This window comes from Pseudorasbora parva, chromosome 13 (genome assembly GCF_024679245.1).
Source record: "Pseudorasbora parva isolate DD20220531a chromosome 13, ASM2467924v1, whole genome shotgun sequence".
NCBI lineage: Eukaryota > Metazoa > Chordata > Actinopteri > Cypriniformes > Gobionidae > Pseudorasbora > Pseudorasbora parva.
The window spans coordinates 45,820,901-45,846,918 of NC_090184.1; the positions used below are offsets into that span (position 1 = coordinate 45,820,901).

The 26,018-nt window shown below is 38.2% G+C and overlaps 1 protein-coding gene across 2 annotated transcripts; it reads right to left on the reverse strand.

Annotated features, from left to right (window-relative positions):
- Nucleotides 1–2,565: 2,565 nt before the first annotated feature.
- ark2cb (arkadia (RNF111) C-terminal like ring finger ubiquitin ligase 2Cb) lies at nt 2,566–26,016 on the reverse strand. 2 transcript variants are annotated; one of them, XM_067414582.1, is made up of 8 exons: nt 24,086–26,016; nt 14,791–15,100; nt 10,644–10,772; nt 9,116–9,239; nt 6,187–6,291; nt 6,010–6,105; nt 4,294–4,397; nt 2,566–3,712 (listed from the first exon to the last, which is right to left on the reverse strand). In XM_067414582.1, the coding sequence occupies exons 1-8, from the start codon at nt 24,144–24,146 to the stop codon at nt 3,595–3,597; spliced, it is 1,047 nt and encodes a 348-aa protein (XP_067270683.1). In that variant the 5' UTR covers nt 24,147–26,016; the 3' UTR covers nt 2,566–3,594. The 2 variants fall into 2 exon arrangements, with proteins under 2 accessions (XP_067270683.1, XP_067270682.1); XM_067414581.1 differs by having other exon boundaries at nt 2,568–3,712; nt 10,644–10,775.
- Nucleotides 26,017–26,018: the final 2 nt, after the last annotated feature.

Genomic DNA, 26,018 nt, shown 5'->3' on the forward strand with positions numbered 1-26,018 from the left:
AACAACGATCGTTACGCGGAGATATGGAAGCTTGTTTCCGCCGCAGAATAAAAGACTCAAAAAAGGTCATTGCGACTTTTCATCTCGCAATTTTTTTACCTTTTTTTCCTCACAATTGCGTGATATAAAGTCAGAAATTCATAATACAGTTCAGGATTTTGAGATATAAACTTCTAGAAAGAGTTTTTGAATTGAACTTAACACAATTTCGACTTTATCTCACAATTCTGACTAAAATGCAATTGTATCACGTTATTCAGACTAACGCAATTTCAACTTTATATCTTGTAATTCTGACTTTATATCTCGTAATTCTGACTTTATATCTCGTAATTCTTACTTTACATCGTGTTATTCTGACTTTATATCTCGTAATTCTGACTTTATATCTCGTAATTCTGACTTTATATCTCGTAATTCTGACTTTATATCACACAATTCTGACTTTATATCTTGTAATTCTGACTTTACATCTTGTAATTCTGACTTTATATCTTGTAATTCTGACTTTACATCTTGTAATTCTGACTTTATATCTTGTAATTCTGACTTTATATCTCGTAATTCTGACTTTATATCTCGTAATTCTGACTTTATATCTCGTAATTCTGACTTTATATCACACAATTCTGACTTTATATCTTGTAATTCTGACTTTACATCTTGTAATTCTGACTTTATATCTTGTAATTCTGACTTTACATCTTGTAATTCTGACTTTATATCTTGTAATTCTGACTTTACATCTCGTAATTCTGACTTTATATCTTGTAATTCTGACTTTATATCTCGTAATTCTGACTTTATATCTCGTAATTCTTACTTTACATCGTGTTATTCTGACTTTATATCTCGTAATTCTGACTTTATATCTCGTAATTCTGACTTTATATCTTGTAATTCTGACTTTATATCTCGTAATTCTGACTTTATATCTTGTAATTCTGACTTTATATCTCGTAATTCTGACTTTATATCTTGTAATTCTGACTTTATATCTTGTAATTCTGACTTTATATCTTGTAATTCTGACTTTATATCTTGTAATTCTGACTTTATATCTTGTAATTCTGACTTTATATCTCGTAATTCTGACTTTATATCGTGTTATTCTGACTTTATATCGTGTTATTCTGACTTTATATCGTGTTATTCTGACTTTATATCTCGTAATTCTGACTTTATATCTTGTAATTCTGACTTTATATCTTGTAATTCTGACTTTATATCGTGTTATTCTGACTTTATATCGTGTTATTCTGACTTTATATCTTGTAATTCTGACTTTATATCTTGTAATTCTGACTTTATATCTTGTAATTCTGACTTTATATCTTGTAATTCTGACTTTATATCTTGTAATTCTGACTTTATATCTTGTAATTCTGACTTTATATCTCGTAATTCTGACTTTATATCGTGTAATTCTGACTTTATATCGTGTTATTCTGACTTTATATCGTGTTATTCTGACTTTATATCTCGTAATTCTGACTTTATATCGTGTTATTCTGACTTTATATCTTGTAATTCTGACTTTATATCGTGTTATTCTGACTTTATATCTCGTAATTCTGACTTTATATCTCGTAATTCTTACTTTACATCTCGTAATTCTGACTTTATATCTTGTAATTCTGACTTTATATCTCGTAATTCTGACTTTATATCTTGTAATTCTGACTTTATATCTCGTAATTCTGACTTTATTTCTTGTAATTCTGACTTTATATCTTGTAATTCTGACTTTATATCTTGTAATTCTGACTCTGTATCTTGTAATTCTTACTTTACATCTTGTAATTCTGACTTTATATCTTGTAATTCTGACTTTATTTCTTGTAATTCTGACTTTATATCTTGTAATTCTGACTTTATATCTTGTAATTCTGACTTTATATCTTGTAATTCTGACTTTACATCTTGTAATTCTGACTTTATATCTCATAATTCTGACTTTATATCTTGTAATTCTGACTTTATATCTTGTAATTCTGACTTTACATCTTGTAATTCTGACTTTACATCTTGTAATTCTGACTTTATATCTTGTAATTCTGACTTTATATCTTGTAATTCTGACTTTATATCTTGTAATTCTTACTTTATATCTTGTAATTCTGACTTTATATCTTGTAATTCTGACTTTATATCTTGTAATTCTGACTTTATGTCTTGTAATTCTGACTTTATATCTCATAATTCTGACTTTATATCTCGTAATTCTGACTTTATATCTTGTAATTCTGACTTTATATCTTGTAATTCTGACTTTATATCTTGTAATTCTGACTTTATATCTTGTAATTCTGACTTTATATCTCATAATTCTGACTTTATATATCGTAATTCTGACTGTATACAGCAATTTGCGACTTTATAACACGCTTTTGTGACATCATATCTTGAATTGTGAGGAAAAAGTCAGAAATGTGAGATGAAAAAGTCTCAATTACCTTTTTAATAGTTGTATTCCGCAGCGGACACAAGCTCCCATACAAAGAGACTGTGCTGCTAAAAAGTCTGCTCCCTTGTTTTGTTTAGTTCGTTTTTTTTTTTTTTTGGGGGGGGGGGGGGGGGTGGAGTGCACGATACGCAAGGAAACAGCTTACTTGAGTGCAAATGCAAAAGCAGGAAAACGATCACACGACCTCATCAGAAAGTGAGTGCATTTACAAAAATAACCACTGACTACATTAAGACAACAATAAATAACTTGTTTGTTTTTTTTTCCAGCATCGCAGCTACTTATGTTGAGAAGCTGTACCAGCCCCACACACACAGGTTGGCAAAAGAAGAAATCAAACGAGTGATCATGAAGAACAGCCTTAGAAAAGTTATGTTTGGTTTCTATAAAACAAATGGCTTTACTCCCTTGTCCTCTAGAAATGGCAGCAAACAGGTTTCATGCACATTATGACTCTACAAGCGAGACCACGAGTCACAGAGCGAATGGAAACACAGAGTTATGCCGTTACTATTCGACGTGTGCTTTTGCTACAGGCATTAAGGTACATGTTTCACTCGTGGTGACTTCGGAGACGCTTTCGAGAACACAGTGTCTTCAGGATTAGCTGAATTTCGTGCGGGAAACTTCCTAATGTTTCCCAGAAGAACCCCGAACTCTCACTTCAACATGCATTTAGTGGATTCGTTTCTAAGCGTTTGGACAAAATGCGGACTGTCACAGTTCATATCAAGCCTGGCCTTACAATTACATACGTCAAGCATCACCTCCGATAATTAGACACGACGACGGATTCGTCTCTCATTCGCTGATGATGGTTTTTTTTACTACTTTGAAAGTTCATGACCAACCATGATATGCTGTGATCTGTGACCTACTAAACACTGAGAACATTTGGTTGGTCTTCGTCGTCGCTCCCCATCCTAAACATACAGAACACTTTGACTGAAACCATCTTCGTCGGCAGACTCGTTCTTCTCCACGTGCTTTCCATCTTCTACATCGTCAATTGGCTCAGAAGGCAAAGGTCAGAGGTGAGAGTGGTGATGGAGATGACACACATTTTGGCAAAAGTGCCCACGAGGGGACGAAGAAAGACAACATTCTCGCTAATGCTACTCGAGACATCAGCTATCGGGGGACAACTGCGTCTCAATGTCTACCCTGCAGATGGGACACTTCTTATTGGTTGCCAGCCACTGGTCAACACAAGCCTGATGGAAGAGGTGCATGCAGGGTAATCTCCTGAAACAACAGAAAGACAAAAGAAAAGATAATCGTCATCGTTTTCACTAGCCTTGCGTCCCAATTCGCATACTATCCATACTAAATAGTATTCGAAATAAGAATGAATATGTCCCAAATCGTAGTATGCTGAAAATAGTATTCCAAAGATACCCGGATGGTTTACTATTTCCGGTCAGAATCCGAAGTGTGAATCGATGCGCTCTCTAACGGCTGATATTGCCCACAACCCATTGCGAGTTAGACGAGATTTCGATTAGAACTACAAACGCGGATAAGAAGCGTTAAAAAACTACAAGCATGACGGATGTGTGAGTCTGACGGTTAAGTAGAGAAGTTTAGATAAAGGGGTTTGAGTGATCAATTATCAGTGTTTAACCTGACTAAAGATATTTATTCAGTGTTTTCCACAGTATATTTAACCTGCAGAAGCATTGAGAACTTTTAAAATGACACGTTTGGCCGTTAACTTTTATATGAATCATTATATTTAAACTGCAAACACACGAGGAGAGTCTCTGCATTCAATTGGGACGCCGCAAAGGAGACGAAGGATAGTGCGAAATGGAGCGTTATATTACCTGACGTCTTCTCCGTCTTCAAGCATCGAGAGGCATATTGTGCATTTCTCATCGGTGTCGAGCTCCTCTTCATCCATGCCGATCTTTAGCTCTAGAGGTCTTCTCTACGGATCACATGATAGTCTTTTGTCACATGCTTTTATTAATCCAAAAGCAATTTACACTCAATAAATTACAAAATTATCTTAATTCAAACAGAAAACAAGATTATTTTTCCCACCCCATTGGCAGATTATTTAGCTTCTTTTAAGCAAAAACTCTCTTCATTTTGAGTTATTTTTCCCCAAAACAAGACAATAATTTTTACTTGTCTCATAAATGTTTCTTAATGTGTGAATTTTTAGATACTTTGACTAGAAACAAGCAAAAAAACTAAATAAGAAAAGCACTTTTTGCAGTGTATACTGTATATACACACTGATCAGGCAAACATTATGACTAATATTGTGTTGGTCCCCCTGACCCATCGAGGCATGGACTCCATTAGACCCCTGAAGATGTGCTGTGGTATCTGGCACTAAGATGTTAGCAGCAGATCCTTTAAGTCCTGTAAGTTGTGAGGTGGGTCCTCCATGGATCAGGCTTGTTTGTTCGGCTCATCCCACAGATGCTCGATTGGATTGAGATCTGGGGATTCTGGAGGCCGAGTCAACGCCTCAAACTGGTTGTTGTGCTCCTCAAACCATTCCTGAAGCATTTGTGCTTTGTGTCAGGAGCATTATCCTGCTGGAAGAGCCACAGCCACCAGAATACCGTTTCCATCAAAGGCTGAACATGGTCTCAGCAATGCTTAGGTAGGTGGAGCGTGTCAAAGTAACATCCACATGGATGGAGGACCCAAGGTTTCCCAGCAGAACATTGGCCAAAGCATCACACTGCCTCCGCCGGCTCGCCTTCTTCCCATAGTGCATCCTGGGGCCATGTGTTCCCCAGGTAAGCCACACACACACACACACCCGGCCATCCACGTGATGTAAAAGAAAAACAAACTGAGCTGCTCTGTGTATTCTGACAGCTTTCTATCAGAGCCAGCATTAACTTCTGGAGCAGTTTGAGCTCCAGTAGCTCGTCTGTTTGATCGGACCCCACGGGCCAGCCTTCGCTCCCCACGTGCATCAATGAGCCTTGGCCGCCCATGACCCTGTGGCCGGTTCTCCACTGGTCCTTCCTTGGAGCACTTTTGATAGATACTGACCACTGCAGACCGGGAACAGCCCACAAGAGCTGCAGTTTTGGAGATGCTCTGACCCAGTCGTCTAGCCGTCACAATCTGGCCAAACTCGCTCAAATCCTTACGCTTGCCCATTTCTCCTGCTTCACACACATCAACTCTGAGGACAACATGTTCACTTGCTGCCTAATACATCCCACCCACTAAGAGGAGATGAAGAGATCATCAGTGTGATTCACTTTACCTGTCATAATGTTATGCCTGATCGGTGTAAGATCCATACATATATAATATATAAATAAAAAATGTGGAATTTAACATACAGTCGTGGTCAAAAGTTTACATACACTCCTTGCAGAATCTGTAAAAATGTAAATGATTTTAACACCATAAGAGGGATCATACCAAATGCATGTTATCTTTTATTTAGTGCAGTCCTGAATAAGATATTTTACATAGATGTTTATGTATAATATATGTAAACATCTTTTATGTAAAATATCTTTTGACTACGACTGTACATTTTAGTAATGTTGTGGTTTTACCTTTTTATACTTGTGAGGAAAGGTGAACCTCTCGATGGTGGTTTGCACCGCTCCTCTGTTCACATTGCCCAGTCTGTCCTCCAACTGCAGGAGCTCCTGGAAGCAAAAGCGCACGGAGACATGAGACACACGTGATGAAGAGCATCAGAACACGCATGATGAAGAGCATCGGCTGACCTCGTAGCTTTCCCGCACCGCAGACGCGTGACGAGACGGACTGAGGCCTTGAAGAGCCAGCAGGTGTAACTGAGGATACGGGTAATTTCTGATCTCATGGACCACCTGTGCAGAACAACACCATTCATTAACACACAACAATAGCCACGTCTCCATCCACTGTTTCAACAAAGCGTGATTATGCGTAACAAAAAGTTTGCCGTCTGTTTCCATCCAATTGACCCTCTGTTTCTAAGTCAAGTCTGTTTCTAAGTCAAGTCAAGTCTGTTTCTAAGTCAAGTCTGTTTCTAAGTCAAGTCTGTTTCTAAGACAAGTCAAGTCTGTTTCTAAGTCAAGTCAAGTCTGTTTCTAAGTCAAGTCTGTTTCTAAGACAAGTCAAGTCTGTTTCTAAGTCAAGTCAAGTCTGTTTCTAAGTCAAGTCTGTTTCTAAGACAAGTCAAGTCTGTTTCTAAGTCAAGTCAAGTCTGTTTCTAAGTCAAGTCTGTTTCTAAGTCAAGTCAAGTCTGTTTCTAAGTCAAGTCAAGTCTGTTTCTAAGACAAGTCAAGTCTGTTTCTAAGTCAAGTCAAGTCTGTTTCTAAGTCAAGTCTGTTTCTAAGTCAAGTCAAGTCTGTTTCTAAGTCAAGTCAAGTCTGTTTCTAAGTCAAGTCTGTTTCTAAGACAAGTCAAGTCTGTTTCTAAGTCAAGTCAAGTCTGTTTCTAAGTCAAGTCTGTTTCTAAGACAAGTCAAGTCTGTTTCTAAGTCAAGTCAAGTCTGTTTCTAAGTCAAGTCTGTTTCTAAGTCAAGTCAAGTCTGTTTCTAAGTCAAGTCTGTTTCTAAGTCAAGTCAAGTCTGTTTCTAAGTCAAGTCTGTTTCTAAGTCAAGTCTGTTTCTAAGACAAGTCAAGTCTGTTTCTAAGTCAAGTCTGTTTCTAAGACAAGTCAAGTCTGTTTCTAAGTCAAGTCTGTTTCTAAGACAAGTCTGTTTCTAAGACAAGTCAAGTCTGTTTCTAAGTCAAGTCTGTTTCTAAGTCAAGTCTGTTTCTAAGACAAGTCAAGTCTGTTTCTAAGTCAAGTCTGTTTCTAAGTCAAGTCAAGTCTGTTTCTAAGTCAAGTCTGTTTCTAAGACCAGTCTGTTTCTAAGACAAGTCAAGTCTGTTTCTAAGTCAAGTCTGTTTCTAAGACAAGTCAAGTCTGTTTCTAAGTCAAGTCTGTTTCTAAGACAAGTCAAGTCTGTTTCTAAGTCAAGTCTGTTTCTAAGTCAAGTCAAGTCTGTTTCTAAGTCAAGTCTGTTTCTAAGTCAAGTCAAGTCTGTTTCTAAGTCAAGTCTGTTTCTAAGACAAGTCTGTTTCTAAGACAAGTCAAGTCTGTTTCTAAGTCAAGTCTGTTTCTAAGTCAAGTCAAGTCTGTTTCTAAGTCAAGTCTGTTTCTAAGACCAGTCTGTTTCTAAGACAAGTCAAGTCTGTTTCTAAGTCAAGTCTGTTTCTAAGACAAGTCAAGTCTGTTTCTAAGTCAAGTCTGTTTCTAAGACAAGTCAAGTCTGTTTCTAAGTCAAGTCTGTTTCTAAGACAAGTCAAGTCTGTTTCTAAGTCAAGTCTGTTTCTAAGACAAGTCAAGTCTGTTTCTAAGTCAAGTCTGTTTATAAGTCAAGTCAAGTCTGTTTCTAATTCAAGTCTGTTTCTAAGTCAAGTCGAGTACAGAATATCCTGATCGAAACACACGTTAGGAAGACGCAGTAAACCAAGCTATCGTATGTACGCAGATGCATATGTAAAATAACGTGATCATCAACATTAAACATCATATAAATCAAAATGATCTAATGTTCCTTAATGAGATGAGGAGCAGGATGAGCTCCAGGACTGAAGCATTAGAGGTGTAGATGGACTCGATCTCCTCATCTGTGTTTGATCATCTCTGAGTATGATCTGGAGTCAGTCTTTCACAGACACATGATTTTCTCAGCTTTTTGTTCAAAATGTTGCTTTTTTATGAAACTTATCCATATTCAAGTGTTGATAAAAAAGGAATGCATGAAGCTAGAATAATAGATTTTTGTTTGTTTTTTGTTTAAAAGAAGCTCTTTCTTTCGATGTTTTGCATGCTCAGATTTTAATGAAACTAAATATTCTATAGGCTATTATATTTTTGGTGAAAATGGTCAAAAACCCTGGTGGTGGCTGGCAACTTTTTTTAAAAATGCTGGCGGGGAAAGAGTTAACAATGTGAACAAGATGCATGTTTTTGGCACTTGTTGATCATATACAGCACCTGCTGCAGTGTTTCAGTCACTAAACAGTGAAAAACACTTTTAGGGTGAGTTGCACCAATAAGGATTAAATTAAGCAAAGTTTAACGCTAATCAACGATTTGGGTTTTATTTTAAATCGAGTTGTGTTGTGAACTGTAGAAAGAGCGTTAGAATTACAGGGCTGATTGGGGTGAACCACGGCAGGCTAAAGAATTATTATTAGTGCAACCCACGAGCCTTAATGTACAGTAATGTTAAAAGATTACATTCAGTTTACACCTTTTTGAAGTGTAAACTGAACACTTTGTAATGGTGTTGGGAACACTAGATGAGATTCGTCTGATATGAGGTAAAATAACACAAATACTGTTGTGTTTCTGGCAGAAAGCGATCGTTTCGTGTCTTCAGACATCAGTGTGTCTCCGCGAGCCTCAGGGTTTAATATGGATTCGTATGTCTGTGTGTTTTTTACTCTCATAGAAATACACCCCATTGACACGCATTATACGAGCAACGGCTGAGTTAAACATCTTCATCTGTGTTCTCCTGAAGAAACAAACACACCGACATCTCAGACGCCCTGCAGATGAACATCACAGGCTCATTTAGGGCTGAACTATCCCTTTAATGCGATGCAAGTGGCGTCTGCCAGATTCATAAATATAAGTGTGAGTGCAGTAGGTTCAGAGGGTCAGACTGACCACTTGTGCCGAGGTGGCGTTCCTGGGGAAGTGATGCAGGCGTGGGGAGGTTAGGTAATGCTGATAATGCTGAGTGAGCGGAGAAACGTGGTACTGCGCCAGGCCTGGATCCACACTCAGATCCCTGAACACAAACACAGGACACATGTCAATAGATCAGGGGCCGAATTCACAAACATCTTAAGGCTAAAAGTAGCTCCTAACTTGCCGATTTAGGAGAAACTTAAAAAAAATGGGTGTGTAATTTTAGGACTCTTACATTTTTCTTACTTAGTGTCTTGTTGTCCTGTGTCTAGTCAAAATTTCTAAAAATTCTTACATTAAGAAACATTTACTAGACAAGTAAAAATTATTGCTGTGTTTTAGGAAAAAATAACACAAAATGAAGAGAGTTTTTGCTTAAAATAAGATAAATAATCTGCCAATGGGGGGAGGGAAATAATCTTAAAACAAAATAAATTTAATGTTGTTTTAAGATTATTTTTCTCACCCCATTGGCAGATTATTCATCTTATTTTAAGCAAAAACTCTCTTCATTTTGAGTTTTTTTTCCCAAAACAAGACAATTACTTTTGCTTGTCTAGTAAATACTTCTTGTTTTAAGAATTTTTAGATGTTTGGACTAGAAACAAGACAAAAATACTGAGTAAGAAGAGCATTTTTTGCAGTGTAAGAGTATTTCACAAAGCATTTTAGCGTTAAAACTAGCTCCTAAATCCATGAAACGCTAGGAGTAGTCAAGAGGACTCCAACAGTAAGTCACTAAGACCAAATCACAACACAATCCTAATGGCTGATCCGCCCAAAAGACACTAAACATTGAGGAAATAGTGATAATAAATGTATCTTTAATTTTTTTTAAAAAGTCAGATTACCTGTGGTAGTTGTTTTTACAAGGTCACACTTACAAATGAATGAATAAAGTAAAACAATATAAGCGTCTTTGACATGCTGTGCGAAGCGATCGAGGGCTCTGAGCTGGGAATTTAGCCCAGCATAATTTTCGCTTGAATTCTGCAATCTCTCAAGACACACACACGTTAGAGTCTGACAACTAGCTGAACATATACTAGTTTAGTTAGTGACACTTAGCCTACTTTTTAAAATCTTTATTTAAATATGGCAGCATGAAACCTTGTTCAACTAAATATTTCTATAATTAAATTACTGACAGAGACTCCTCCCCTATCAGCCAATCACTGTGGTCATAGTTAGTAAGCGTGATGACATCATCCACAGAGGTCAACCCCGCCCTCCTCTCTATTCCTTAGTAACAGTTGTTTTAGGTTAGCATAGCGCATCGCACACTATTACCTGGGGAACACATGGCACCAGGATGCGCAATGCTAACCTCTCAGCAGCTTTGTGAATGTTTTAAGAGAAAATTTGTAACTAAGAACTTTCTGCCATTTAGGAGAACTCTTAGTGGTGAGAAAATGTTTTGAGAATACGGCCCAGAGCTACTAGAGTGCTAGATTATATAGTATCTAAATGCAGATGCACAAATAAAATGTATTATTATTAATACCAGTCTGTTCCTTCAGCAAGGTAGCGTGGCTGCTGCGGGACCGGCGGAGCGGGGATGTGGAAGGATGGAGGATATTCATACGGCGGCCGCAGCGTCTGCGGATGGGGAAGGGTTCTGTCTGGAGCGTGTCTGCTGAGGAAATCAGAGCAAAATGGTTAGAGCCTCAACCAAAGATCTGTCAATAAAATACACCAATCAGGCATAACATTATGACCTGAATCACACTGATTACCTGTTAGTGGGTGGGATATATTAGGCTGCAAGTGAACATTCTGTCCTCAAAGGAAAAATAGGCAAGCGTAAGGATTTGAGCGAGTTTGGCCAGATTGTGACGGCTAGACGACTGGGTCAGAGCATCTCCAAAACTGCAGCTCTTGTGGGCTGTTCCCGGTCTGCAGTGGTCAGTATCTATCAAAAGTGCTCCAAGGAAGGACCAGTGGAGAACCGGCCACAGGGTCATGGGCGGCCAAGGCTCATTGATGCACGTGGGGAGCGAAGGCTGGCCCGTGGGGTCCGATCATCCATGTGGATGTTACTTTGACACGCTCCACCTACCTAAGCATTGCTGAGACCATGTTCAGCCTTTCATGGAAACGGTATTCTGGTGGCTGTGGCTCTTCCAGCAGGATAATGCTCCTGACACAAAGCACAAACGCTTCAGGAATGGTTTGAGGAGCACAACAACCAGTTTGAGGCGTCGACTCGGCCTCCAGATTCCCCAGATCTCAATCCAATCGAACATCTGTGGGATGAGCCGAACAAACAAGTCTGATCCATGGAGGACCCACCTCACAATTTACAGGACTTAAAGGATCTGCTGCTAACATCTTGGTTCCAGATACCACATCACACGTTCATGGGTCTAGTGGAGTCCATGCCTTAAGAGGTCAGGGGGACCAACACAATATTAGGTCATAATGTCATGCCTGATCGGTGTATATCCCAGAAAAAAACAAAAAATCACCAGCTTTGATTGCTTGATTATGTGATACAATCTTTCATAATAATATTCACATTTCGATATTCTTTAAATATGTGCCAATTTGCATAAATGTCTCTTTATCATTCCATAAATCAAAAAACAAATCTATTTTCACCATGTGTTTAAGAATGAAATGTTGTATAAAATCACTCAAATAATAATAAATGAACAAACCCCTCAGTAAAAAGCTTTAGAATATAGTTAGGAATAAAACTCTAAGTTTTGGTGTATAGAAGTGCTGCTGAAGTGGAGATAACTCATTTAGCCTTTAACGGTATATGGGTGATTCTATATTTGCATGTACATTTGGGGTCCAAAGGGTTAAATTTTTCATTAATTTAATAATTTACTCATTGTCCTGGATCACAAGATGTTACAGGCCATGCTAAATCTGTAAAAAAAAAAGTGTCTTTATTTGTTATTTGTCCAAATTATCAGAATTAGTCAACATTTTATTTTAATTTATTTTGATTTTTAAAAAATATTTTTTTTTTTTTTTTTTGGGGGGGGGGGTAAATGTGATTTATTTTATTTATAAAAGCTCTAAATAGTAATTTTCCTAATTATACAACATTAAATGGTTTCAAAATTACTTTTCTCTTATAAAAATGTGTTCATAAATCTCGTGTCAACTCTGTTACTTTGCCTTTAAATTGGTGGAATTGTCTCCAACAACTATACAGGAAATGATGTCACTTTCCCTCACTGATAAGCTCTCAAGCACTGAAAGGTATGTGTGCTCTCTTTAATCTATAAAGTTCTTACACCAAGAATTATTTTGTAGAATGACAAAATTGTTACCACAATATCAAAGGGAAAACAGAGTTTATCGCTGATCACATGGTGGGTTGTTTAAAAGTCTTTTAATCATGATTTCATCAGTGCCATGTGCTCTTAGCATTTATGCTAGCAAGTGGAGTTTTTGGCTAAAAAGTTCAAAATATGAGTAAAGTAGCAATGTTGACAGTAACAGAGTTGACAAACAATACTATAAAGAAATCTGTTTTTCTGTTAAAAGTAAAAAAGGAAGTAACTTGAGTTCGGCAAGCACTGAATTATTAAAATTGATGTTTTCAATAAGATGCTTGAAAGAATTTGTACAGTTTTGAAATGCGAAATGTATCACCAATTATAGAATCACTCATATTGTAATTGAAATCTACAGACGCAAACAGATAAAGTGCAATAAAATAAACACTTATGTGTATTATGGATGTTTTATTATTCTAAATTATCGCCCTACATTTGCTGTTGTTTGAGAAGCGATTCGCTTGAAATTACATCAGACGAATAAAACGTTCCTTTCATGCGGACTTTAAAGGATTAGTTCATTTCAAAATTAACAACATCTGATGGTTTCCTCATCCCCATCTCATCCAAGATGTTCATGTCTTTCTTTCTTCAGTCGGAATGACGTTTTTTGAGGAAAACATTCCAGGATTTTTCTCCTCATAATGGCCTTCAATGGGAACCAACGGCTGAAGGTCCAAATCAATGAGGAAGAGCTTCAGAGACTCTGATGATCCAGAGGAATAGAGTCTGATCCAGACTAACCATCACACATTTACTACACTAATACACATTTATATACTTTAACCTCAAATGCGCGACTTCTGTGTTGTTCTTCTTCGCGGTGTATGATGTCATCACGTTGGAAAGGTCACGTGACGCAGATGGAAGTGCAGAAAAACTCCATCTCATGTTCTCCTCCAACTTTAAAATCATCCGCCATCGTTGTTTCACCTCTATTTGTGTAAAGGCGTTTGATTTAGTCTTTGCAAATTCGTTTTAACACTGACTCGGCACTTTCACCTGCGTCACACGACCTTTCCGATGTGATGACATCATACACTGTGAAAACAACAACACAGAAGTCGCGCATTTGAGGTTAAAAAGTGTTTAAATGTGTATTTGTGCAGTAAATGTGTGATGGTTTGTCTGGATCAGACTCTATTCCTCTGGATCATCAGAGTCTCTGAAGCTCTTCCTCATTGATTTGGACCTTCAGGCGTTGGTTCCCATTGAAGGCCATTATGAGGAGAAAAATCCTGGAATGTTTTCCTCAAAAAACTAAATTTATTTTCCGACTGATTAAAGACAGACATAAACATCTTGGATGAGATGGGGGCGAAGAAATCATCAGAAAATGTTCATTCTGAAGTGAACTAATCCTTTAAAGTCCGCATGACAGGGAAGCATCTTACGTCATTCCAAGTGAATCGCTTCTCAAACAAGAACAAATGTAGGGCGGGGCTTTATTCTGTCTGTGGGGAATTGATTGGATGGGTGGGGTTTTCTATTGACTGATCTCCTGTGAGTGACAGGTTGCCCCGCCCCCATCTAAATCATGCAGGAGGGAGGGCAAGTTCTTCTAATTCAGGATTACCAGGAACACTTTGAAGTGAACTAAATCTTTAAAGGGATAGTTCACCCAAAAATGAAAATTCTGTCAATAATTACTCACCCTCCTGTGGTTGGCCAGCCGTCAGACCTCCGCTCATCTTCACACACAGATGAAGATATTAGTGTTGAAATCCGATGGCTCAGAAAGGCCTTCATTGACACCAATGTCATTTCCTCTCTCAAGACCCATAAAGGCACTAAAGACGTCGTTACAAAGCCCATCTCACTACAGCGGCTTTACAATCATTTATGAACACGCCAGAATAGTTTTTGTGCGCAAAAAAAACTAAATAACGACTTATATAGTGATGGCCGATTTCAGAACAAAGCTTTGAACCGTTATGAGTCAGTGAATCGATTCATGATTCGGATCGCCAACATCACATGATTTCAGCAGTTTGACACGCGATCCGAATCATGAATCGATTCATGGAATCATAACTATTCAAGTCGTTATTTAGTTTTTTTGCTCACAAAAACTCTGGTGCCTTCATCAATGATTGTAAAGCCGCTGTAGTGAGATGGGCTTTGTAACGACGTCTTTAGTGCCTTTATGGGTCTTGAGAGAGGAAATGACATTGGTGTCAATGAAGGCCTTTCTGAGCCATCGGATTTCAACACTAATATCTTCATCTGTGTGTGAAGATGAACAGAGGTCTGACGGCTGGCCAACCACATTAGGGTGAGTAATTAATGAGAGGTTTAATTTTTTGGTAAACTAACCATGGTTGACTTTGGTTTCTCGTTGAGTTTAAAGCATACCTGGGCTGTGGAAGTATCCTCCTGTGCTGGGCCTCCAGGATCTGCTGCTGAATGAGGTATTGCTGGTGTAAAGCCTGAGGTAGGAAGGGCGGGGCCGGGATATCCTGGAACGGTGAAGCTGGTATGTGGTTGAGAGAAGGATGCAAGGCCGCGGCTGGCTGATGCGCGGGGCCGAGATGATGGCTCATTCCCGTCTGAGATTGTCCTGGATGGGGCATTGGGAAATCAACAGGGATCTGGGCCTGCGGGCCTACGTGGAAATGCCGGCAAGAGGTAGCATGACTGTGCTGATGCCTGTTAAAATGAGATCCTGCAAGAACAATAACATCACAGCAAATTATGAGTGGGATTGAACCGTGGCTGAAGGCTTGGCCATCATCGTCTCCTGCGTGAACTTCCAGAAGAAATTAATCGTGGGGTGTGATGGGAAATGAAGAGTGAAGGTGAGTGAACTTAGTCTGTTAGTGCCCACCAAAGTGTTTTTAACCAGCTGAAAACGCCTCGCTGTGAGCGCTTGAGAGCGTTTTGGAAGGCACCTCTTTTTTCCTCAGTTGAGACTCTTTGTTTGTTATGATATGGAAAATCAACGGAAGTCTTTCTAATTTCACAGGTAGTTTGTTTCTGTATTGATTCTATATAAAATTGCAGATACAATGTAAAGCATTTGTTCTGGCTCGTTTTAAATCATTTTGTTCCGTTGTTATTGCTTGTTGTCTGGTTGGTCTATGTAGTATTTGTCCCGCCCCTTCTCTACCGTGATTGGACGGCTGGGTGAAAAGTGACAGTGATGAGCGCTGCGTTTTACTCAAAGTTGAACAGTCGTCAACTCTCAGCGACCAGTAAAAAATGTTGAGCGTTCACCGCTTGAGCGTGAAATACTCGCTCATTGCGCTCCAGGCGTTCTAAAAACGCGGCGCTCCCATTGAAAACAATTGAAAAACGCCCTGGTGGACACACGGCCTTAGCTGCGAATGTGGTTCGGTTTGGGTCGCTACATTCATCCAGTCAGTGTTTGGGATTGTAAATCGAATTTACCCTCAGTATGACAAGGCAACTGAAGTCAAACCCCTTCACTAATTCAAGAGAAATGCCTGCAACCATTTTGACAAATGAGTAAATATTAAGACTTGCAACTTTAGTTCAACCTCATCAGATTGTGGTTAAAGGGTTAGTTCAGCCAGAAATGTAAATTGTGTGATTAATTCCTCCTGTGGTTGGCCAGCCGTCAGACCTCCGCTCATCTTCACACACAGATGAAGATATTAGTGTTGAAATCCGATGGCTCAGAAAGGCCTTCATTGACACCAATGTCATTTCCTCTCTCAAGACCCATAAAGGCACTAAAGACGTCGTTACAAAGCCCATCTCACTACAGCGGCTCTACAATCATTTTATGAAGAGATAACAAAATATTGACTTGTATAGTGATGGCCGACTTTAAAACAAAGCTTTGAACCGTTATGATTCAGTGAATTGATTAATTATTCGGCTTGCGGGTCAAACTGCTGAAATCACGTGACTTTGGTGATCCGAATCATGAATCGATTCACTGACTCATAACGGTTCGAATCATGAATCGATTCACTGACTCATAACGGTTCGAATCATGAATCGATTCACTGACTCATAACGGTTTGAAGCTTTGTTCTGAAATCGGCCATCACTATATAAGTCGTTATTTAGTGTTTTTTGCGCACTAACTCTATTCTGGCCTCTTCATCAATGATTGTAGAGCCGCTGTAGTGAGATGGGCTTTGTAACGACGTCTTTAGTGCCTTTATGGGTCTTGAGAGAGGAAATGACATTGGTGTCAATGAAGGCCTTTCTGAGCCATCGGATTTCAACACTAATATCTTCATCTGTGTGTGAAGATGAGCGGAGGTCTGACGGCTGGCCAACCACAGGAGGAATTAATCACACAATTTACATTACTGGCTGAACTAACCCTTTAAAACATTGGTTTAGTCGTCCAGTTTAGCTTGTTTTTCCCTACCTAAACACTTACTGTCACTTAACGACAGCGGATTATTGAAGGATAATCACTGAAGCAATGGATAAAATTCTCACACTATTTATTATTCATAACTTAATAAAACAGGCTGTGTGGAATTATTACCTCAGTGTAAGTTTGTATACAAGTTTGAGGGACTTTACATTAAATGCATAAGTCTCTTTAGTTATCACGTGTCAGAGATTAACCCTCCGCGTGACATTGGTTGCCGACCCCTGCTCTACAATAACACAATATTTTTCATCCACCTGAAATATTCTGAGAAGTCTAGTTCACATGGCACTGTCTCTAGTCCTGTGACCTGTTGCATAAACACATCCAATATGGTAACTTTCTTAAGAACTACCTTGACCAACTAGCAGTAATCAGTCCTACTTTAAAAATTCAAGACACAAAATTTGATGACTATTTAGTACGGTTGCAAAGGGACTGAACCTTTCCAGAAATGTAAAAAAAGTGTCTAAAAAATCCTGGAGTTTCCCAAAAATCTTGGAAAGTAAAAAAAAAAAAATCTGGAAAGTTTCCAAAAAATCCTGGAGTTTCCCCAAAATCCTGGAAAGTTTTCAAAAAATCTTGGAAAGTTTCCAAAAATGAAAAAGTTTTCAAAAAATCCTGGAAAGTTAAAAAAAAAAAAAATCTGGAAAGTTTCCAAAAAAGAAATCTCAAAACGTTTTCCAATAAAATCCTCAAAAGTTTCCAAAATAGTCCTGGAAAGTTTCCTAAAAAAATCATTGAAAGTTTCCACAATAATAATAATAATAATAATAATAATCCTGGAGTTTCCAAAAAAATCTTGGACAGTTTACATAAATTCTGAAAAGTTTCCAAAAAAAAAGAAAACATTTTCCAATAAAATCCTCCAAAAATCTTGAAGTTTCCAAAAATCCTGGAAAGTTTCCATAAATTTTGAAAAGTTTACAAAATTATCCTGGACATTTTCCCAAGAATTTCAAAAAAATTTCAAAAATATCCTGGAAATCTTCCAAGATTTTTACGAAGTTTACAAAAATCCTGAAAAGTTTCCGGAAAATTTGCAACCCTACTAATTAGTCTAAGCAATGTATGCATCCGGCCACTGAACTTTTCTGATAGTCACATTCATTGTAGAATACGGTTGTTGTTCTTTCAGAACCAAACTGTGAGTGAATCGTCTAGCAGACGTGATTTTTAATTTTAATTTTATTTTTTTACCCAAACCAGATTCAATCGGTGAAGTTCATTGCATACACAGCGCTAAACAAATACTGACCACTTACTCTTAACTTAACCTTAGTAAAGCGTTAGTAGAACATCCTGATGCAGTTGTATATTTGTAAATAAATTAACCAAAGAAATGAACTGAGTGAGTGTATATCATGGTTCAAACTGAATTGACAACTATGTTCTACAGCTGTGTGAACAGAAGCGTCTCCTCACCTCGTTCCAGCAGATCTGGACAGTCTAGAGTTATTTCGTGAATAATAAAAGCAGACAAGAGTCTGTGAGACGGAGCTCCGGGACAGCTGAAGGAATCCACAGCTGCTTCAAGTTCTCAGCCAAATGTCTGAGCATGCAGTAAACGTCTGGATTTAGATGTATTTTTACGCGAGCTGTTAGCCTGTCATGCATTATCAGTGAAGGGCTTTGCGTTTTCTAATGACAGAACTTTGGAGACGTGTGTGAGAACCATTTTCCAAAGCAATATCCATGTGCTCGCAACATGGTCTCTTAAAAACCATTGACATCTCTGTGGACGTGATTTGGCTAAAGTAGGACGTCTTCCTGAATCAACATCCTCTATTGCTACTGGGAAAACAATCCTAACCTTATCCCAACCTCCAAATGACTGTGGGTTAAGAACATGTCAAAGCTCTTAAGTCTTAAATCTGATTGGTTGATTGGGATGTTGGGCACTCCTCTTAAGAAACATGAGATTTATCCAAGATTATCATCTCTGTAGATGTAGAGTAACGCCTCAACTTGGTCTATTGAGCAAAAATTACCTCAGAAATTGCAGCTTTTGCTGGTTAGAGACATGCATGCTTTATTATGACTTTACGTGAATATTTAATGATAGAGCAACAAATGCACTGTGAATAATATAGCTGCGAGCAGCAGTTAATGGGACCAAGCACAAAGAAGACAATAGGATGTCAAAATGGCTGGGAGTGTCAGACCACCTGCAACAATGAGCAATTAAAGGCATTTTAAAATGATTTAAGGCAAAATGGCTGCAAAATCATAAATACAGTCACTAATATTATGATTGAATGGCTTATCACTTTTGACAATAGGCGCTGTGACTAAATTGCTGTGGTGTGGTCAGAGTGAGGTGACAATGACATCCAAAGTTTGCTGTCATTATGTCAAAGTATTGCAGAGATACAGCCTCAAGTGTAAATTTGACATCATGCTTCAACTTTATCGCTGGTGGACATGAAATCAACTAATTTTTGCTGTCATGGTCTGAAGATGATACGATTCGATTTTGGTGAAAATCAGACAAAGGGTCTAGGACAAATTTGAAAAAGTGGGGTTTTAAAGAAAATCAAAATGGCAGACAGGACGTTTGGCCAAATGTGGCAAAATTGGTTTCTATGTTCTCAGCATGACCCAGGGAATATGTTAAGACCAGTTTTAATTACAATAGGCAAATTTCATCAGAAGTCATTGGAATTTTTAAAAATTCCATTATAACTTTTGACCACAAGGTGGCGCTGCCTCAACTTTTTGAATACTGTCAGGGCTTGGTGTCAAGACATAGCGAGTTTCATAACAATACGCCAATGTGTCCTCCTGTTAATCTAAAGAGACCCGTTTCAGCCAAAGCGTTAAAATGTTATAAGCAAAAATAGCCCATTTTTGTATCTCCGGACCACTAGGTGGCACTGCTCCGAAACACTGCAGGTAGCCTCAAGTCATTGTTGGCATAACACACCAAGTTTGGTCAGAATAAGCCAAAGCATTGCAGATATAGCCTCGAGTTCATTTTGGCAGGCAATTTGTTGGTGCGTTATTTGAGAACGATTAGACGAATCCTTTTGAATCTGATGTTTTGTCAACATGGTCTTAAGATGATCTGGTTACATTTTCATGGAAAGTGGAGCAACGGCCTAGGAGGAGTTCGAAAAAGTAGGTTTTTTGGGAAAATTTAAAACGGCGGGAAAATTTTCTTGACGGAATTTTGCTTCTAGCCCAACGTTACTATGTGCACAAACATGCCAAACTTTGGACCGGTGGTGGTGCTAGACGGATTGATTTAGAGACTCCAAATTTGCTATGGTGAATGTGTGGACTGTCCTTTAATCTGAGTGCCAAATTTCACAACTTTTCCAAAAGTGGTTCTATGGGCGGCCATAGACTCAAGAACGGAAGAACAAGAATAGTAATAGGAATGCCAATGGACACAATAGGTGATCTAGGTCACTAGATTATTAATGAGACTAGTGAATAATCTTAACTGAGTTTGTGGAGTTGTGATGTTGGAATCGGCTGGCTACTTACAAGACAACAACAGAATGGGCAAATTAATCAATGCACCAATTTATGGGTTTCAAACACATGAGAATTCTTGAAAACGCCAAATAAACAAGATGGTGGAAATGGACAAAAAGAGCCAGAAAAGCAGAATTGCCCATCTCTCCACTCCAGAGCCTTAATCACCAGATGAAATCATGTATGATGTGCTCTTGATCACAGAGAGATGTGTTCGTGGAAGACTTGATAACAGAAATGAAATGTGTGGATATACCTGGACACACCACGTTTACATTGCATCCGGATCATTTACTGTGAGAAGACTTGAAAGTGCAGCGTTACGTCCTTTTTTTGAGCCAAGACTGTTTGGAAATGGATCTAATTTGGTCGGGAATGCACACTGCACCTTCAAGTGCCCTGATGACGAGCGTAAATGACCACAGACGGAGGTCTCATGATGGAAAAAGCCAGGAAATCTGTCTATCGGTCACAGCAGAGGGAGGAGGTGGAGGGGGAGACAATAAATGGAAATCAGCAAGAAGCACACTGGAGGTTAGGAAAAATACTATATTCTTTATTGAAAAATATTAGTATATGTGGATTTGTGTCATAATAATAAGTCCATGCAACAAATAAAACAACATTGACCAATAGCAAGGCCCACCATGCTCAGTACAGGGTTAACAGAACAAAAGCAACATCCAATGAGCAGATGCATCGGCTACAGCACATTACAGTACAGCAGGGTACATCTTTACTACAGAAAGATTACATTGGAGTCTATTCAATGTAGAATCAAAATAATAATAATAATGTGATTCATGCACTCAAGTCTATTACCAGAACAAAAGGTAGAGAAACCACAACCAAACAATAGACATTTGCATTGCTCTAATAGAGGATCTCAGTAGCAGTGCAGGAAATCCACATCCCTGCCAAATGGATGGCATTTTGGACGCTGTCAATTTGGACAATTTGGAAGCCAATCGTTGGGCGTTTTTGTCTGTTGTTTTTTGCTTTTCCTCTAAACATGATTGTGAATGATTGTGTAAAATCAGAAGGCGATGAATGAAGCACATGTTATGCAGGTGACTATGGAAGCTCGTTTCCGCCACCCAATAAAAAAAAAACAGTAATTTCGATTAAAAAAAAAAAAAAAAATTCTCACAATTCAGACTCTCGCTATTGCAATTCAGCCTTACATTTTCACAATTGAAAAAAAACTCACAATTGAGTTATAGTCAGAATTGTGTGACAAACTTCCAACTTCTCTCGCAACTCTCAATTGTTATATGAACTCGTAACTTCTCACAATTACGTTATATAAACTCATAACTTGTCACAATTATTTTATATAAACTCGTAACTTCCCAAAATTACGTTATTTAAACTCGTAACTTCTCACAATTACCCCATATAAACTCGTAACTTCTCACAATTATATTATATAAACTCATAACTTCTCACAATTACGTTATATAAACTCGTAACCTCTCACAATTGTTATATAAACTCATAACTTCTCACAATTATGTTATATAAACTCATAACTTCTCACAATTATGTTATATAAACTCATAACTTCTCACAATTACGTTAAATAAACTCGTTACTTTGTTGTTATAAAGTCAGAATTGCATGATAAACTTACAATTTTGTTAAATAAACTTTTGAAATTGAGTCAAAGTCAGAATTACGTGATTTAAACGTATTAAAAAGTTTCACACAATTCTGACTTTATAACTTGCAATTGCGAGTTTATCATGCAAGTCTGACCAACTCAAAATTGCACGTTTATTTAACGTAATTGTGAGAAGTTGCGAGTTTATTTAACGCATTTGTGAGAAAAGTTGCGAGTTTATATCACAAAATTGTGAGAACTAGGGCTGTGTTGAAAAAAATCGATTCACCAATTCTGAATCGATTTTCATATTAATTTCTAAAGATCGAGCCGTAACTCAGAGGATCGATTTAATAATAGGCCTACATTGAATTTTAAATTTGCCGTGTCATTGAATTCACGCATGCGCGCGAGGTGGAAGGACGTTAACACAACGAACATGGCAACTGAGGAGAAAAAACGCTACCTGCCAAAACGCTCTCAAGCGCTCACAACGGGGAGTTTTCAGCTGAGCGCCTAACGTTTTCAGCTAGATAAAAACGCTTTGGTGGACACACAGCCTAACGTTATACCGCCGTCACCGTGCTGAAGAACACAGCCGTTCTCACTGCAGCGCGCTCTTACTCCCAAGGAAGTTGTAATGGCTGCGTTGTCATGACGGTGCGCGACAGCACAGCTCCACAGTGCGCGTTTGCTGACTAGAGCACTCTGGAAGGGGGATTGTTTTTTACAACCATCAATACTCCATTAATTTGCAGTTTATTGTCTATAATAATAGTATTAGTATCAATATGTTGCATAACTACAGTCCTGTAATTCAGGTAACAGCTGGAAAAAAATGCTTTCTTCAAAAACACTTTTCTAAATCTCGAAGATCGGATCGGATCGAATTAAATAATGATAATCGATTCAAGATCTTGAGAATCGGAATCGAATCTTGAAATTTGAATCGAAAACCAGCCTTAGTGAGAACAGTACGAGTTTATAACGTAATTGCGAGACAATACAAGGTTAATGTCACGTTAGCGTAACTGAGAAAAATTGGAAAAAAAATTCCCAGTGCCGGAAACTAGCTTTTTATTTTTATATTCCATGGCGTAAACAAGCTTCCATAGGTGACAGCTATAGGTGTGTTGGTTTGGTGATCATCCAAGCACAAAATGCATCCATTTAACAGGAATTTACATACATGTTGACTACCAAAGCTGGATGGGACATACATGAGTCACTCTTCTAGAGCTACTGATGTGGGTTAAACTACAGCACTTGACATACAGACAGTAGTTCACGCTCTAAATGTGTTAGCTCTGGTTTTAGTGTTTGTTCTCAGGAAGGGAGCAGATCTGAGATGTTTGTCGTCTTCTGATGGAAATAGGAAATGAGGAGGGATCAGAACACAGATGATCATTAAAACACAATGATCTGATAATGCAGAATGTAGATTCAGCCTCCATAGACTATGAGACAGGAGATAAGAACAGAAATAAAGCACATGAAATCAAACTGAGACAGAAGATCAGAAACAGAAATCAAAAAAGCTTCATGAAATCAGTGATGGAGGTAAAGTTAGCAGCTCAACAACACAAACACAACTTTGGTGTTTTCCCTCATTAGACATAGGCGTAAATGATTAAGTTCATGAAGTGCAGCCGTTAATTGATCCAAAATAAACAAAGCAGCGTTTTCCCTGATGAAATGCATATAATGTCAATCTGGGGCTTCAATACAAACTCTTAATTAATTCAAATGCACATTAAATTACTCTAGTAAATGATTGAACTGTTGTATTTGTTGTCCGTTGAGCTCGGGCCCTGAATTAGCATCGTTAGCATTCTGAGGTAAAACCAAACCTCACAAATAAACCTCTACAAATACATACCGCGCTCAAGTACACGATAAAACGAATAGACAATCTATCAAATACACAGAATATCCCTCACAAAAGCCAAACAGTTGAATTTAAAAGATTTTAAAGTGAAATCTGAAGCGGAGCGCGTCCGTTAGTTTCGCTAGCTAACAGATTAACGTTACCTCAGGATCCGAATCAAACCTCATTGATTCGCTTAATAAACAACAAATCACCTGTTATTTTAATGAATATCCCCTCAGTGTGTACCTACAGCAGCATAAAGAGTTTAATAATCATGCATTAAACAAGCAAAAGGCCTTAGATGTGATCTGATCGTGAAATAATGTGTTATAAATACCTCTATTTCTCACTGAGCCAAAGACAGGAAGAACCAAATATCCGACATGAACTAACACCATCCTTCAGATCGTCTGTTTGATGAATACAGAGTGTAAACGGGTGAATAAATAATGTACATTCAGCGGGATCATATGCAGTCAGTCACCGCGAGGACAAAGAAGAGTGGCGGCGGTGCTTGATTCGCCAAAAAGTCGTTCTACTGAATCGGTTCCTCTGAATGATTCGAGCGAACCGATTCACAGGGCGTTTGTATCGCTCCAAATGAATCTGCGCATCGCGTTCGGTTGGAATGAATCGGACTGTCCGAAGCTCGAAAGAGGCAGCTTGCCGTTGAAGCGATGACTTAATCTGACCACTAGAGGCGCCACTGCCATCACTAGGTGTGTTTACATGCACGAAGTGTGAATAAAATCCAAACCGATTTTAGATTCTAAAAGTTCTGTAATTTGAACCCTAAACATGCATTACATGTAGGCTACTCCACAGCATGGATGCAGGAAAAATAAATGTATGCAGTGAGGACAAAATGATTAGGGTGATTTGTCAATAACTACACCACAGTTGGTCCAGTTGAGCTTTAATTGCAAAAAATATTTTACAGTAATGGTTCTCAATAGCACGTTGACCAATGAAATCAAATGTAAACAGCAAAATAAATATTTTATGCATGACATTTAAGTTACAAATAGTGCTTGTTATACAAGTGCTTTGATATTTACAGCGTGTGCTTAACATTTGCATTAAAAACAACTACGTACAATTAATTTACACTTTGGCAATTCATATTTGGCCCAGGCATGCTTAACTAGTTCTTATGACAATTTGACACACAACAAAAACTTTGTCAGACAGGCCCATTCACATCATGGATGATAACTACAATGATATGCTTTTGAAAATTATTTTAAATAGCAATAGCGACAGAGCAATTTTTTTTATCTTCCAGCTGATAAAGGATAAAAACACTGACACCCAATCAGAATCCTTCCTGCTTTAAAAAGCATGAACATTTACCATGCCTATTATCAGAGCCATAGAGAGAGAGAGTTGCGACAACTCCATAGACTCCAATGGAACGTTTTTTTTTTACAGCAATGGCGGCTCGTGGAGACTCTCAATAGTTCCCGGAAGTGGCAGCCACGCCATAGAGTTACAGCAGAACAGACCGTTTGGGATGCACTTTTAAAAGGTAAGATGTTTAATCAGTAAGATCTTAAATTATCAGCACATCTTAATTCCGTTTCATCCATCGTTATGGAATTAGAGAAAATAATTATACTTTTTTTTTTTTTTTTTGCAAGGTATGGAAAGTTACATATTAGTTAAATATAACATGTCGATGTGTAATAAAATTATTGAAAATCAATGCATTTATTGACTATTAATTACTAGAAATCGCAGTTCTGTCACTGTGACTAACAATTTGAATTGCCCACCAAAGCACTTCCTGAAACTATTCGAGGTCTACGTGACTATCAAGCGATTTGAACTTCCGTTGTCGCGACTCTCTTTCTCTATGGCTCTGCCTAATATGATCTCGCTCGTGTGGACAAGTGTCTCATAGTAGCGCCGAGAGTAGCATTATAATATCACTTTAACACACATGTGTAATATGATAAAACAGCGCTGCATTACACAAACACACACACACGAGTGTAAGAAGTGGAAGCGCTCGCGGCAGAATGAAATCTCCGCCCACTCAAGAGTCAAGACACGCCTTTGTGTTGAGTAAGAGACGAAAAATTACATATTGTGCCTTTAAAGAGACAGACGACAAAACTGCAGTGCTAACAATAAACGAAGATATTGTGCGTTTGTGTAAACGCTACTATAGTTATCATTCTTGGTGTGAACGGGCCTTAAACTTCAGAAATAAGGAATAAGAAATAATATAACGTTGCTGGCATACACCGATCAGGCAGAACATTATG

Bases quoted from the DNA above. Each gene is read 5' to 3' on its own strand.
- ark2cb (XM_067414581.1), bottom strand. From the start codon at position 24,146: ATGGTGTTAGTTCATGTCGGATATTTGGTTCTTCCTGTCTTTGGCTCA. The intron at 15,101-24,085 runs GTATTTATAACA...TTGTTCTTGCAG, and splicing joins TGGCTCAGTGAGAAATAGAG to GATCTCATTTTAACAGGCAT. The intron at 6,106-6,186 runs GTCAGCCGATGC...TTTTGCTTCCAG, and splicing joins CGGTGCGGGAAAGCTACGAG to GAGCTCCTGCAGTTGGAGGA.